The sequence below is a fragment of the Acromyrmex echinatior genome, chromosome 11 (genome assembly GCF_024713525.1).
Source record: "Acromyrmex echinatior isolate Ae372 chromosome 11, ASM2471352v2, whole genome shotgun sequence".
Taxonomy (NCBI): Eukaryota; Metazoa; Arthropoda; class Insecta; order Hymenoptera; family Formicidae; genus Acromyrmex; species Acromyrmex echinatior.
Window position 1 is genome coordinate 13896892 of NC_141862.1, and position 17356 is coordinate 13914247.

General features: G+C 41.9%; 1 protein-coding gene across 3 annotated transcripts in view; it reads left to right on the plus strand.

The window, feature by feature from the left end:
• Positions 1–17356, plus strand: part of LOC105149788 (uncharacterized) — a 68798-nt gene that overhangs the window by 14292 nt on the left and 37150 nt on the right. For 2 of the 3 annotated variants that reach the window (XM_011062444.2, XM_011062443.2), the window contains exon 2: positions 6806–8228. In XM_011062444.2, the coding sequence (XP_011060746.2) occupies positions 7074–8228 (1155 nt within the window). In that variant the 5' untranslated portion in view covers positions 6806–7073. Of the gene's footprint in view, positions 1–649; positions 2772–6805; positions 8229–17356 lie in introns of those variants that run through there. The other variant, XM_087411268.1, reaches the window with a different exon arrangement.

Genomic DNA, 17356 nt, shown 5'->3' on the forward strand with positions numbered 1-17356 from the left:
TCATTAATGATTCATTCTACGCAGTATATATTTCATGGACACGGTAATATTTAAGGATCACAACAAAAATTTTTTTGGAAAAATTCTTATATACCTGGGAAAGGTTTAACAATGAGTTTTCATTATCATAGAAATTGGATTGTATTTTATTTCTTAAATTTATGTACCAGGATTTGTTCAGAATCAAAAAAATTGATTGTGTCTTTAAAATCCGTTGCTAGCGGAGGATTAAGATCTTTCTTATATTAGGTTCATCTTTTTTAACTACGGAGCACGTTTATTTATTGAAAAATGATTTGATTCGAAATCGCAAGATCAGGAAAATTATATAACAAAGAACGTACACGCCGTACTTATAAGATTAATCGCGAGAATACATTACCCCTTATCTATAATCCTTCTTAGGCAGTGACCCGATCGGATGTAAAGCAACTAATCAAACTATCTCACGGTAGTCTCGGTAGTCTGATGGATGATCGATAAAAGTAGTTAAGGACGGATATAGCTTCTCACATGGCTCTTACGGTGAACGAGATCGCGACAAGACCGGGATACTTGCGCAGATTTACTTGTATCTCGTGATCCCGTTACGCTGATCCCCTTCAACACTTGAAAATAAAACTCATCACGAAAGGATATTCGGTGAGTCTCGCGCAATTATATATAGACGACATTTAACGTAGGTCGCGCTATTTTGCGAGACTTTGTACCCTTCGTATTAATTATATGCGTCCATTACAATCCTGTCTCGCAAACGTTCACGTGAAATTTCTCGTAAACTAATCGTGCGACGAAAATACGTGTCTATTGATCGTAAATTGTCTCGCCTATCATTACTTTGATTACTTCACTCTGTCTATCGATTCGTGCAGAGTCAAGATTGACATAAGATCTGTTCTTTATTCCTGCACTGTCTGAAACAAATACACATTTACTTTACTTCAACTTATTACATCGTGTGCACCAGTTTGAAGAGTGCAGGAATAAAGAACAGATCTATGTAGTCACGATCGCTGGCTGGAACATGTTCGCGATCGGATTTTTGTTCGAAAATCGAAACCACGTCACGAACTTGGCAATTGAAAAATTTTCATTTATATAAATATTAATATTATAAAGTAAACAACTCGTTTTGCGATAATAAAAAATCTTAATCGGTCGGCTCGCCAAAATAATCGTAAGTGTGTTTTTTAAATGATAAATCGTCCTTTTTTTTTTAATTTTATCAGAAACAAATATTTTTTTCAAAAACGATTGCGTGTGCTTCGAATTTGAACAGTTTTTTAACGACATAAGAAGCGACGATTTTTTCGCCGCGCCGTCTCTACGAGTGACATTTGCGAGGCAAACGTGTTTCTCGATATTGCTTGCTACTTGGAATAAATTAGGTAGAAACATGCTTTCTCTCTTAATACGTGCATACGATATTTCTAATATATAGATCACCGGAAGTGACGTATTCTATGCAGTCCGAGAGATAAAATAAAAACGATCATACATTGAAAATCTTTTTTTTTTTAATTATAAATATCTTTCGTCTGCGTCAGAATTTTGTAAATATATCTGACAAACTTAGAAAATGTGAGAATATTATTGTTTTTTTCATATAAATATAGACGACATCCTAATAAATTAATTTGATATTACGTGTAACAGAGAAGTTGTATACATCGAAGCAAAATTATAAATTTATAAATCTATACTTAAATCCATGAAACGTTGGTGTGAAACGCGTATCTCGCTGGAAGGAAATCATCACTTAATATTTCCTTTAAAATGAAAAAAGTGCCATCTATTTTAAAATGACAAACATTTTTGAATTTTTAGATATACTTGTAGAATTCTGCGGCGAAACAAAAAAAAAATGTTTCGTCAAATTCACGATCGTCTGATTTTATCTCGTTCAAAATTTGACGACTTTATTTCAGAAATAACTCGCATGCGTACACCTTTCCTGGCGGTACTAAGGAAAAAAACATTCGGCTCTTTCCAGTTGAAATAACGGCCGCGAATTCGCCGATCAAGTGGCCGCGAGACACCGTCGTTACGAAACCGATCGGCGCGGGCGGGTGGCACAAGGACGAAGGGGTGGAGAAGGAGGTGGAGCGGCAGGACGGTAGTGTCCTGCGCGGGAAACGGATAACCGAAACTGCCGCGTATGCACGCGTACAACGGGTGGGCGTACGTGGTAATACAGTGGCCATGCGAGCTTGATTACACATTGCGATCACGAGTGTCCCACGAGCGGGCGGACATAAGGCCTTTTGTCGCACTATGGCCTACGGGCAGGAAGCACGTAGCGTGACACCCGGCCGCTCGGTGTGCAAGTGGCACCCACATTATACGCCGAGTAATATGTACACGAAGGGGGAGAGAGAGAGAGAGAGAGAGGTGCGCGCGCAAGAGAGAAGGAGAGAGAGACGCATAAAGCGAGGAGAGCGATATAGCAGGGAGAGACAGAGAGAGAGAGTGAGAGAAGAAGGGAGACGGAGCGACGCGGTAAAGGGGAGGATCAGCGGGGACGGTAGGGGACGCGCTATAATACTCGGTGGTGGTCCCATGCCACTACGTGACTTGTGTGCGGCTCTAAGCCGAGACATATCGCTGTCCCGGGGCCCCGTTTCTGCCACCTAAAGGAGCGCGTGGATATATCGCGCACCGAGGCCATTATACTGGACTACCGTGCCGGATGGAGACGGTTCGATCGGTCTTATTGAATTTGCTCACTCCTTCCTCCCCGGGAGGGGGGGGAATTCGCTCGACTTTGCCAGGTTTGTCTCCCGATTGTTCGTCGCAGAGTTATCTAAGCGCAGTCCACCGCTAACCTAATCAGGTCACCCACTCGCGAATGCAGGCTTTCGCAGTTTTTTCACCTCGTCGGGTTTCCGTCCGAAGAGAAGCGTTCGCGGGTACTAACGTGTTCAACGAAATCGGAACGCGCCGAGGTAACTTAATTTGCGACCTCGTGCTTTAGACGTTTATTAAGTTTCTCTCTCGACACGTTAAAATTCTACTGTTCCCAGAGAAGACCGCAAGATTCTACAGTTACTCGCGAAAATTTCATCCTAAATTCTAGCCTAAACAAGTTTGTAAGTGATAGATTTTTATTATTACGAATGAAGATTTATGTGATATATATTTTCGATTTTATTTAAAATCGGAACATCCTAATGGTTATCGCTTTTTCAAAATTGATATCTTTATTAATATTTAGATTTATTTTGTACACGCGAGTTTTTTTTAAGGACGTATTGTATATAAGTAATTAAAAACAATGAAAAAATTATGAAATATTATAAAAAGTTATAGATTTTTCTGTTGTATTTGAAAGTAAATTTAGAACCTGATCAAAAATTATTTTAATAAAAAGTAGATATAGACATTTAAAAAAAAAATAATTAAGGTAAAATAAGAAAATTTTTATTTAAACTGTAAAATTATACTCTTAAATATATTAAATATTGACTTTATTTATTGAATTGTTTCATATTACAATTCATATAATGTTCATTTTGATACGGAAAGTCCAAATTTCCAATTTCAATTATTTTTCGCAGCGACTATACACCCGATGTATCCTTAATATTATTTTTTCTGATTCTATTAAATATCGCATTACCCCAGTGAGGAAATCATTTTCGTATCTTATTGTTAGTTGAGAGAACGCCCTCTTTTAAAAATAAAGAGCACAAATGTTCCACGGTACGTACTATAACTTTGTTTCCCTTTGGTCTCTTCCTATTGATTCCGTCTACGAGCTCGTGAACCGGCAGCGTGGGTTAAATGCGACCGCGATAGTTAATAGGTGCTTAATCGAGCCGTTAATTAAGGCGCTCCGGGATCGTGGCTCTCGAAATAAACCTTTTCGCACGTTCGCGCGATCGTATCTCCGCATTAGGACAATGTCGGTTATCTGACGATGGTATCATCGTGACTTTTCGACCGTATCCTGTCTTCCATTTCGCTCGTCCCTCTCTCTCTCTCTCTCTCTCTCTCTCTCTCTCTCTCTCTCTCTTCTTCCCTCTCTTTCTGGCTCACCATCAATTGACGGAAATCGCGTACATCGCGGCCCGGCCATTATGCAAGCTACCGCGCTAGACGCTTCGATCGGCCTCATTGAATTAGTTTCCGCCAGCGGGCTTGTTTCTCGATTGTCTGGCGTAAACCGCAGAGGTTTGCCATTTTACTCGGTCAACCAGTCGGCTCGCTGATTGACATTCCCGAAGGTGATAATCGCGAAAATAAGAAATCCGTCCCAATGCCAGTTCATCGCGTGACTCTCTCGCCGAGGCATATCAAGCTGAAGTATTTAAGAATATATCTTGGCTTTATTGATATTATAATAATTAGCTTTTATCATGGACATGATGAGCATCTTATTATTTCCTATCAGTTTTATATTGTTTCTTCGCGATATCGGACTAATCTTTTTTTATATTTGATAATTATTGAAATCGTATTAAAATTATTATGTAATAGATAAATTAAATGTTTTTATATACATTTCATTTATTTATATAATTTCTGATTATAAATTGAAGTGTACTTTATCAATCGGTCAAAAAAATACTGATCATTTCGATTACTTCGCAAACTGTTATCTTACAAGCTATTTTTATGTAAAAAGATGGAAAATTCAACTCTTTATCTTGTTTCTTCCGCTATCTTTAAAGTCTTATCTTATATCGAAGCAGTTTATCTCATTTTGCTCAAAATCGTGCTTATTGAATGTCTCCTACGATTTTCAACAATTTGCGTATGAGCATAGTCCAAAATCGGCACCGACAAAATTGGCTATTTCCAACCTCCCAAGATTTCATTTTGATATCCTTTTACCACGGTGGAACGACTCGCCGACCCGGTATTTCAAGGATTATTCTGATATTCTGCGATGGGGGCTTTAAGTGTCGCCCTCGAATCGTTAGCCGTTAGTGAACTGCCAAGGTAGACGGACAGTTCGATATCGAGCTTATTGAATTAGCTCCCGCTCTTATAGGTATGCGCCGCGATTGCGGATTGTATCGCTTGACTGCGTTTATCCGTAGTATATATACGTGAACTTCGATACATTTGCGGTGATCTCGAAAACACATCTCACGCCTTGCTACACAAATTTACATTCGGCATATGAGCACAGACGAATCGTTAGTTTTTTCCGATTCTATAGACAAAGCAGGGTGAGATAAAACGTTTGTCGGAGGGTGTGACAGGTTGTCTAGGGTGCCCGATGTGTATCTCAGTGATGGGAGGGAGGGGGGAGGGACGGACAATCGTGCGAAGGGATGGTTTCATTTTTAGATCGTTATATCTCATTATTTTCCGGCTCCGTCGCTACAGCTTTCGCTGCGGGAGATTGAGAGCAATAACCGTTCGATCCTGCATCGGGGTGTTTTTTTTTCTTTTTTCAATGACACGTAATGGTATATTATATTTTAGTTCAATATCGGTTATGTAGATACGGGGCGCAAAAATAGCCCACGCGCGAAAGGAAGGTCGTGGCGACTAACCGGTTTCCCCATGTTTAGTACGTCGTGTAAACTGCTGGCTAATTATGCCAGTGTCGTTGACTATCCTTAATGCCGCTCTTGCGAAAAGTCCCCATTTCTTCATATGCGGTTAGAGTTGAAACGTGATACCCACGAAGAAGCACGAGGCTTCTATCTCAAATGATGTGTACAAGTAAGAGTAATTGATTCTTCCTCTCATAGAAAAGTTCATCCTTTTTGCATAGCATTATAATAATAATGCCTAAATTGTGTTCTTGAAAATTAAAGTTATGAGGTATGTAAGCCGTTTATGTTGAAAGATAGTGTCGGGCAATAACGCGTTTACATATAGATTTTTGTGGGGCCATAGGGAGAAAAAATAATTATATTGAGAAACTCAAGTATGATGAGCAATACTGCAAATTTTGAGTCTAGCAACTAACTTGATTATTCTATATAATTATTTTGATAGTGTAATAAAATTATTTTCAAATCTGTATTTAGTTAAGTGTTTAAATATCGTTCTTTCCGTATAGAGCGTCAAAGGAGCGTTACAGCTTTTAAAAAATAAAGAAATTAGAAATTATTTTATTTGCAATCAATCGCATCTGTAGTACGATTTTGTATTCAAATCATTGAAATAGATAGTGTGTTAACACATATACGTACGCTGCCGTCTTCTTAACAAGATATGATTAATGACATGATTAACGTAATATTTGTCATTAATAAAGTACTATCAATAGTATTTCGTCGGTGTATTTATGATTCTAGTCAGATGTGTGCAAAAAAAAAAGAGTTGTATTTATTATAGAGAAGAGAGGGAAACTAGATTGGGGCTCGAAGATTAAGCCGCTAGGCGCAAATTTTATTACCTGGTTTCGAAACGAAATGGATGCAAAAAATGCAATCCAACCGTACTGATTCCAGCGAAATTTCTTGCTTACGCTGCTCTCAAAATAAATAACCAAGTTCGTTGGTTGTTAACGGGGTTTACGATTCTCCGATATACAAGGAGAGCGCGAAGGAGACGAGAACGATCAAATCTCTTAAAACGGAGGATTTTTCACAGCGAGAATTTTGCCACGTTGCGCGTCTATTATCGGACAGAAGGTGGAAGGCACCGAGAGTCAATTTCCCGAGTGAATTTCTGCTGCGTATTATATCCTCGAGCAGCTATAATCTACCTCTCCCACTGGCGATAGTCTCCACCCACTCGGCTAGTCCATTAGCGGCGCCCTTCGTGCTTAAACGTTTCCGCCACTTAATTGCGCATAGCTAATTCTTCTCGTCACATTTCATCCCTCTTTTGTTTCCAGGGACGCAACATCACCTTGCCGTGGCGTCATCGTCGTTATAAAGAAAAACGTCGAGTCATTTCTTGGGCGATACTTGAATGATAGACCATCGTCGCCGGGAGTGACTTATTGAATCTCGTACGAACGTCGCAGTGTTACGAGTGCTCGTGGATGATCCCTGTAGTGTGATCTTGTATGATCTTGTGATTAAAGTGTGCTGAGTAGGGTCGATGTGTTGGTCGCAGAATAACGGTGAACAGTTCGGTTGCGACACGTAAACACGCACAGTATGGCTAGCGCGATAACGATGGGTCTACGTCGCAGAGCACCGGTGAACAATTCACCGACTCCGTCAAGCCAATCACTGTCCACGACGACTGGAGCGTCGTCGAGCAAGCGCTCGAGAAGCGAGAACAACAACAGCCCGTCCCACGGCAATTTGAACTCGATGAACAACACTCGGGACGAGCCACCGACGAAGAAATCTCGCGGGACTTCGACGAGCGGAGGGAAGAACAGTAGCTGTCCTACTTCCTCGACATCCTCGATCTCAACGACCACGAGTATCTCAACCGACAGCCCGATTTCGAAGAGTCGCGGAACTTCCGTTTCAAGATCAGCTGCACAGACCAAATCATCGTCCACTTCGACGGCTGCCAACACGGCCTCCTCTTCGACGAGCGATATATCGAACAGTTCCGTACTCTCGACTAGCTGGTCGACCACGTCGAACATGTCGGACGTACCATCGTACGCTTCCGTAACCGGGCTGGGCTTGACGGGCGGACAAACGGCCGGTCTGTGCGCCGGAAGCCTCGCCATGCCACCTACTCCGATTCCCTACATGTCGACCACCATGGCGACCTTCGTTGGCAACGCCACAAACCTCGGCAAGAGCTCGTCCGTTTCGTACCTCGACATCTCCAACATGACCGGTGGTTCCTTAGCCGCTTCCGGCGCCGCGAACTCGTTAAACGGCGGATACGCGGCGAGCGGTACCGCCACAGTGGACACAAAGAGCGGAATAGCGATGTCCTATTCGACGATGTCATCACCGAATATGAATGGCAGCGCGTATGGTATGCAAAAGGGACAGGGCCCGAAGGGAGTCGACGGAGCCGCCGCGTCACCAAGGAAATTTCAGAACGACGCCATGTTCAACACTTATCAGCCGTGGGTAATCAAGACGTACGGTGATCTTGCCAAGACTAAGACGATCACCATCAAGAAGTACGCGCGTATTTTGCGGACTTTACGCGGCGAGGAAGTGAACAGCGCCGAAAATAGCAAGTTCCGCTTCTGGGTCAAGAGCAAGGGCTTCCACATCGGTCAGCCGGAAGGCTACGACGCGAAAGCGGCCGACAGGATTATCGGACGTCACGCCGTCACGAATCCGGGCTTGGATCCACCGCTCTACGTACCCACGCAGCTGCCGCACAACAAGGTGAGTACGTCCAAGCGGATTAGTCTGACGGACCTGGCGTCCCGTAAGCTCGAGAGATGTCCCTCGGGTAGAGAGAGTCCATGAACAGCCGAAAGGATTAAGTTAGTGGGCGTCATCATTTGCGGGAGGCATCGAGGTATAATCTCTCACCGATCGAGGAGTCGACGCGATTTAACCGATGAACGAAGCGCGACCGATAAGCTCCGCGTCGGAATGCGTCCCGGTGGACTTTGCTTTTGTCGTTGTTTATTCAGCGTGAAATGTAGGGATCTGGATGAAATTATTTATAGATTTTTCATGCCTTTCAACTTTTCACTTCCAACCACCGGTACTGGCTAAGATTTACATATTAATGCATCGAACGTTTTCTTCCGATTCGTTTCTATTTCTTATATTTTCCAAGCGACGTTTTCAAAGAAGACGATCAAGATAGGTACGGTTACAATAATTTTCCTACACTACGCGTTATAACCGTGTACGGAGAACCGTAATAACACCACCGCAAAACTGTCCTATATTCAGCCCGTAAATTCTACTTTCTTATCCTTATTCCTGGAAAATTGACTTTCGAGCTTCTAGGCACGCGGATTGGTCGTTTTGCACGCGGCAAACCCACTGTGCAGAGAACTTACCGCGGCGGCCCACTGAAACGCGGGGTTTATTGGCCGGTAGGATTTATCTCCATGGCGAGGTGGAAAAACCGCGAGAGAGATCTCGAGCGCGGCATGCTTGAGAAGAGAGAAAAGTAGAGAAAAAAAGAAACAGAGAAAAAGATCTCGTCGTGTGCAGATAAGGCGGATGCTTAATTGCGTCTAATTATGTATATACGCGCATGCGGCAGTGCCTGTGGCTGACGCCGTTGCCGCCGTTTTGTCCGCCGACGCTCTTCGTCGGTGCAACGGCGCTTCGATCCAGTTTCCGGAGCTTTGCCAAACCCGAAGTGAAAGAAGGAAAGAAAGAAAGAGAGAGGAGAAAGAGAGGGGCCGTTTGCCACGGCGCCGTTCGCCTCTTCGGTCGGTAACACTTCCGCGATTTTCTATCCGCGTCTTCTCGCCGTGGAATTCGACAAAACGAAACTCATGAGAGTCCCTCTCTCTTTATTTCTCTTTTTCTACCTCTCTTTCTCTCACCTCGCCCTCAGGCTTCCACGTCTGATACGCTACTTTAAAGCTGTCCGATAACGTGCTAAATTACTCACGGCGAATTCGATTGGATGCACTAGCGCTCTCTCTCTCTCTCTCTCTCTCTCTGTGCTGTAGATTAAAGCCCTGTCGTGCACTATAATGCATCCGAACTTAAAAGTACGATATAAATATCATGATTGACGAAATGCTGAACGCGTACATTCCCTCAAACAATGCGACGGATTGTATCGAGCCTCTTGTGATCTAACTCGTTTTTGTTGTGTACCTTTACGTCGATTTGTATACGATAGCCTTTAACGTGCTCTAGTGCGCACTACCTCATCCAACCAAATTCGCTATTATACAGCACTACGTCATTGTGCACACCCTATCGAGCCTGCGCTGGATATATTCCGGGAATATTCTGCGATTTACTCGCGTTGGAATGTCTTGATTGAACTGGTCATGAGGTTATAGATAATCTCAGTAAACGAAGCAATAATCTAATCTGTAAAATGGATATATTCTCGATGGATGAAATTCAATTGACAGATTGGTCCGATGCATAACCGACACTTTCGAAATATTTATTTAAGGAAATCCAAACTTATTGTGGTAGCTATTATTTTATTTTAACAGCTTACTGTGATTTCTTTGATAATTAAGTATCCCCACGAATATTGTTGAGAACCGCTTGTCGCTAAACGAATTTATTCTCTCTCTCTCTTTCTCTCATCAGTATCGTTTCCTCTAGAGATACAATGCCGTTATCATTCGCATATCTGTGAGAGGTGTAGAATGGTAAGACGCTCTCTCGCAGCGTACACTTTTTCCCAGTTGCTCAATTACATTTCACTTTATCGCGAGAGGCGGACGCTTTCACGGTACTGTCTAACGTAGCGTACGTCACGTAACGCGACCAATCTCACCAATCTCACAAAAATCAGATACCGTATTCTCAAGTAACTCCAATTCACCAGCCCGACATACAGCCTTTGTTTTATTCGGCGCTTCCACGTTCGAAATCAGCCAAATCAGCGAATTTCATTCCTCGAAATGAAGAGTCAAAATTCATTTGACTATTCGTCGAGCATTTGCCATAGTAGACTTTGGAATTCCGATATGAAATTATGATCATTGCTAAAAGGGACGTCATCTATTTTGTCGATTCCTGTGCAACGATATTTCGCGGAAAGAAAATTAAACGTGTAAATATAAGCATTTTTTGCGAGAGAGAGAAATCTGCAAATACACGTTAAATGGGAGAAGGAAATAGCTATCCCAGGTATCCTTTTCTTCAGCTCTTCTAAAATTGCAGCTCTATTAGTTATATATCTTACAGTTGCCGTTTGCGTGGTTTTGACGCGCGCGTCGCGGTGCCGTGGGATTCCGGACGCCCGGGACTCTTTCTCACGGAAAAGGAAGAGCACGGTGGGCGCGCTTAGAATTCCGCCGTTCCGCACGCTCATCCGTTCTGGGTTCGCCATCGATCGGGATTCACAGTTCCGGGTGGTCGGAGCGGAGAGGATCCATCCTCCCCCGTTCATCCCGCTCAACGGCGGCGGCAGCATCCACAGGATTTTGCATGCCTCTGAGATTTCCCATCCTCTTCTCTCTCTCTTCTCTCTCTCTCGCTCGATCGCTCCATTTCCGTCCTTCTCCATGGCGTCCCGCAAAATATCACCCGCTCACGACACTCATTTTTCACGGTTGACCGTCGTCGAGGGCCACGAGATAACAACAGTGGAGAGGAAAGGTTTGCCACCGCGATAACTCTCACAAGAGAGAGAGAGGAGAGCCCTTTCTCCTCTTCTGTTCTCTACTCGGTCCCTCTTGCTCGCTCGTTCGCCTCGAGGGTGGCAGGAGAGTAGGTCTGGCCGGCTAGTCATTAGTCACTTTCCGAAGCAGAGGCACAGACAGGCCGCGGCTCTTCCTCCCGTCCTGCCTGCCTCGCTTCCTCCTGTTCCGCGTTCGCTTGCCATCTCTTTCCCTCATTCCCTCTCTCTCTCTCTCTCTCACCATCCTTTCTCGCTGTTTCGTCCCGCACCGTGTACCGTCTACCGGTCGCTCTCCTCTCTTCTTCGTCTCGCTACGTGATTCTGTGCCTTCCTCGTGTCTCACTCGCACCACAGTCTCTACACCGGCCACCCTTCCTTTCCTCCCGCACTCCGCCACCGCTCGCCGACTACGAGACTCCGAGATCCGAAGCGGTATAAGTCTCCCCTCTCGTCGGGCTCCGTCGACTGTGGCTTCGAGACGTTCTCGCTTGCTCCCCTCATGGAGAGAAACGTCGCCGTCGCCGTCGCTGCCGCCGCCGCCGCCACCGCGTTCGTGTTCGCCTCCTCTGCTGGTGCTAAGCCTCTCGCGCGTCTATCTTGATTGAGAGGGAGCGCTTTTCTCTCTCTCTCTCTCTCTCTCCGTTTCGCCATGTCGTTCCGCGTCCTTCTTTCTCGTCGTTACCGAGTCTAGAGAAAGAGAGAGATATAGAAAGCGAACTAACCATGCCTACGGTGAACCGTGCCTGACAAGGAGAGAGAGGTTGTCATTGATCGTCCCGACTGCGGTTTGCGAGCCGCTAAAGGTCCCGTACAAGCACGGGCCCGCCGCAGTGTAAGCTGAAGCCGTGTGTAACCCATACGTGTGTGTATGCGTGAGAACACGTGCGTAAGCGCTCCGTCCGTCGTTCTCGTGCGTGCGGCGGCGGAAATCTTTTTCTTCTTGCGCTACTCGAATTGCAGTGTTATTAGGTTGGCTTGTAGCGATCAGATACGTAATGTGCGTACGGCGAGTTGATATTTTACAAGAATGTTAAAAATGCGACCATCACATTCACGTCTTTCACGCACACACATAGATATTACGATAAAAGACTACGTAAAAAAGAATATCATGTGGATACACATTACTAATATAAAATATTATTTAACTTTTAGAGGGCGGGGATTTGTTTACAAAATTTTACACCTTTTCCTCAGTAATATTTGTTATAAATCGTTATTTCGTTGTATTTCTTGTCTCAAAATATAACACTATTTCTGTCAAAGATTAGAAAAGCTGTTAATTAGAAGAAAACAAAACTAAATGATAGAATTTCGCTAGAAAATGATTAATACATGAAAAAGGATGATTTTCTATATTTAAAAATTAGCTACATATAGATAAAAATAGTGTTGTCCTTGGGTCATCAAAATAATTATGTAGCTCAAACTGGTTATTAAGATCTTTTATCAAAAATCTTTTACTCTTTATGCTTGAGACTTCTACGTATTTTGATGGTTCAACAAAATTATTTTCTGTATCTAGCTAAATTAGACATTACAGCAAAATTGTCCTTTCCGCGTGTAAGTTTGATATCTTATATTCAATGTACAATATAAATTCATAAAGCTATCCTCTCGTAAATGTTATTGAATCACTTTTTATCTCTCTTTATACATCTTTTCTATGATACGAGGATAGCGTTCTCGAACGTACGTTCTCGTACGAACGCAATAATCAAACAACCAAGTTTGCTGCTAAACGGCAAACGTATGATACTGCTGACAACGGTATTTCTCGGGAAAATTGAGAGCGCTCGGTGAGCAGTTTTTAATCAACGCGGCAAGGGAACTGGGACATCCGGCGGGATAGGTCAGATAGGTGGCGACGACGGATAAAGGAAAAAGACGGTCTGTGCGCGCGGAGGTTAACCAAGGCGATAATTCGTCGTTCCGATTTCGGGGGTTTGGCTCGGTTAACCGAAACCGTGGCTTCGAGGGCGTGCGCCGCGACCCTTAGCCAATAAAACAGTTGACCTCCTCGACCGGGAGGCGAAGTAGCAAGGCGGAACGAGTAAAACGACTGGATCCGACGAGGCCCTCTGCATTTTTGGCGATCGCTGCGAATTCTTCGCTAATGGTTCCCCCTTCCTCTCCGTTTTTCGTTCCATATCTTTTTCTCCGTACGTCGACGGTTTCGGATGCGAATGGACCTCACCATTGGTGAGGCCGCGTAAATAAATTGCGATCGATCGTCAACCTATCGAAATGACGTAATGTTTCATGGAGAAAGAATCGTTATTGGAAAAAACTTGCGGGACTAGAAATTTGCTTAATCTCTATAAAATTCATCTTATCGTATTCAGTTTTCTTGGTCAGTATACATCTCAATCAGTATACATTTCTATAAAATAGAATTGAAATTAAATGCTTGTATCTCCAAAAAAAAAAAAAAAATACTAAAATTTATGTAGTCTGACTTTCAAGTGCAAATTTTAGACAATAAATCTGTCTTGCTATTTTTTGCTTTCGATATCATTATTTTTTCCTCTTCAACGTTCGAATATATATTTGTTTCATTTTTAAATACAAAAATTTTAGAGATTTCAAGCAACGTGAACAAATTAATCTAATATTAATGTCACACGAATCACGTATTATTCAATTGTCAATGTCGAAGGAAAAAAGAAAATGAAAGAACATTCACTAGTCACTTTTCGCAATACTCGATACTCGATACTGATATGTTCTCCACATGGAATTTTGCGGTACGCACCCTTCGACGACCCTTAGCGCAGCCCGGCGGCGCTTGATTATTATCACCGCCCCTGCCTCGATGATGAAAGTACGTGCGCGCGCTCGCGTACGTGCGTGTGCGTGTGCGTGTGCGTATATTGTGTTGGTGTCGAGAGCACCAGGGTTCGCCGCCTGGTTGCATTCGGGCACCAACGGCGGACGGGATCCGACGGGAAGAACGAGCGGCGCGGCGGTGCGAAGAGAGACGGGGAGCCCACAACGAGGGTGGCTTCGAGGCGTACATGCTGCGTCTCGGCCCCGCTGAGTCACGCACTAAAGAGAAACGCGTGAGGTCTCCATGAGGGACGAACGGAGGGTTTCGAACGACGATCATGGGAGCTTCGTGCGGGAATCTTTATTTTTAGCGGGTGCGCCAGTCCGGATACCATCCGTACTCGATTCCCAAAAGGCAGAGAATTTTTTACAAAATTATATCTTACTTTATGCACAATACACACTCTACAAAAAGATTTCTCTTTGTGAAGAAGAGCTTCTTCGTTGTTCTCATCACACTGAGAGAAAAATGTTTGATATTTGTAACTATAATTATATATTACTATTATTATTATTATTATTACTGCTATAATAATAATAATAATAATAATAATAACAGTAACTATGTATATAGTTGGCAACCACAAAATAGTTGAGATTATCATAAAAATGATTACCATAAAAAATGTGATTGTCCCAAAATATAACTATAAAATTATAGTCACTTGAATCATTTTTATGGTAATTTCAATTACAATATTTTATGGTTATAATAACTATAATTATAGTCATTTTAGGTTGCCAACTATATATATTTATTGTTAGAACTATATACATAGTTACTGTTATTATTATTATAGCAGGAATAATCATAATTATAGCAATATATAATTACAAAACATTTGTCTCTCAGTGCAAATAAACATTGCAGCAAGTTTTCTCAAAAATAAATTTTTACGTATGCCGTAAATATAACTCAAATATTGTGTTAATGTAATGACAGACTACAATACATACATTACAAAAATTAAATTATAAATTGAGATATTTTTTGTATAATTACAGTATAATTACTGAAATTAAGATAACTGTATTTTTCGACGCGCTTTTTATTATTAAAACGATATCCTAATTCTCGGTATATGATTCTCCCTAAAGCCCGGAGATGCAAATGAGTCTAATGAAGTTAGATTACCGTTGTGCCGTATTTCATACACACACATGCGCGCGATGTTCTTCGTGGTACGACGGAACTCGAGCCATTGCGCGAGCAGAATTTTATTTATAAAATCTATGAGAGAGAGAGAGAGAGAGAGAGAAAGAGAGAGAGAGAGATCGTTATTTAAGCGAATTCTAAAATCAAATACTCTAAAGCGCTAAGAAACAATACTGGAATTGAGCATCAGAATAAAATATATCGAAACTGAATATATAAAATAAATACAATAAAATAATACTGTTTAGATCAACATAGGAATTCTATTGGCTCTAAGCGGCATTATTTTATTATATTGATTCATTTCAACTGATCTTTAGTGTTCATTTTATTAATTATATAAAACAAAGTTGCAAAAATAAAGATAGAAATAAAATACAAAAGATAAAAAGATGCAGAAAATATATAGGAAAAGATGAGATTTGAGAAATAAGAGAATTGAGAGAGTGTGTGCGATTGAAAAGACTAGACCATGTCTTTATCTCGACGGTAATGTTGGGTAAAGATTGTTATCGCTGTTATCTCCGTATCGATAACCAAAGTGTAATGTTCGAGCATACGCTCTTCGTTCGTATGCTCGAACTAATGCCATGAGATTAACCCCTTCGTTACTTCGAACGCACATATTCGGCTAGAATTGAGAGCCGCCGATTTGCCACATTATTATGTAATACGTACATCGTCTCTCGATTTATTTGAAGCATCCTTTCGATCGGATTTGAATTTTGCGGTGGCGTGGCATAATTCCGCAAAGCTAAGTTTCAAATAAATCTAAATCTAATACCAGGTTTTTATCCGAGAAATTTTCGATCACGTTAAAATGCAATCTTAATTTCTTGAAAAATAAATATTTAAGTGATAAAAGAAAAAGCGTTTTTTAATTGTAATTTAAATTGTTTATCAGATTTACAAAAGATCAAATTTAGCATAAAAAGTATCGGTGAAAATGATCTGTACGTTTTATTTTTCTTTCGAAGGGATTAAAACGTAGGTCGTAAAAGGGTTAACACGTCGTCGCCGTATTTTAAATGGAATCGAGAGGAGTCTAGGGATGGATTGTTTCGTCGCGGAGCAATCCACGAAGAAAGCGGAACGACGCGAAATTCGCTGGGCATTGAAACAAACTCGTACGGAGTACACGGATAGGACGAAGTGGTGTAGATGCAGCGGAGCAGCCACGGTAGCGTGAAATACGACGTTGCAACCTGGATTTCCGGGCCTTAACTCGGTACGCTTACGGTGTAAATGAACTAACAGAAGCGGAGTTTCTCGTTCATCCCCGGAATACCGCTAGAAATGCATATCCTCCGTTTGAAAAATTAATGGACATCTGGAAGATGACATTTCGCTCCGTGTTAAAATATTGTCTTGAAATCTTATTTTATTGTTTCATCAGTATTTTATGCATTAAGCCATATATAATTTATACAGAATGTTGTGAAATGGCGTTTGATGACGGAATTATTTCATGACGAAAATGAAATTTGGCACATATTTTTTTTTTCAACGAGTGTGGAAAAGGGGTGTCTTCCATTTAGCGACACAAATCGGCACAAATGCCATTCTATCTTTGTTATTACTGGATGTTGAAAAAAGATAGAATGACGCTTGTGTCAATTTGTGTCGCTAGATAGAAGGCATCCAAGATACATGACATACTTAATGTTATTACAAAAGGCAGCCAGAGAGAGATAGAGAGAGAGAGAGAGAGTCGAAATTTTAATCCTACTTTCAATATCTTTCAAACTCAATTAAATCTTATAAACCTATATTTCGAAACTTAAACAATCAAATAGTATCTCTTTTAATATTACTTAATTTACAGCTTCTATTTAGAAAACTTCTTTTGAACCTAAAAAGGAGTTCAATTCATTAGATTAGAACCTTATAAATTTACAATCTATATAGAGTCTCTATAGAGAGCCTATACGTCCTAAAACAAAGATTCACAGTAGAATAAAAATTTCGACTCGGGCCAACAAAATATAAACATAAATGTAAAGGGCCTCTTTTAAGTTTCTTCGCGTAATAGCGTCGATCCTACATTACGCGCCCGTTGAATTCGCGTCGGATCTATCCGCAAAATTTCCACCTCGTTTCGTTTCGACGCATTCCCATCAGCCGCGCATCAGCACGCATCCGTTAGAGCCGCGGCCGGAATGCCTCCGATAGCGGGACGAATTTCGTCGTTGCGACGAGGATTCTGCGCCGACGGCTCACATACCGGCCGACATACCGGCT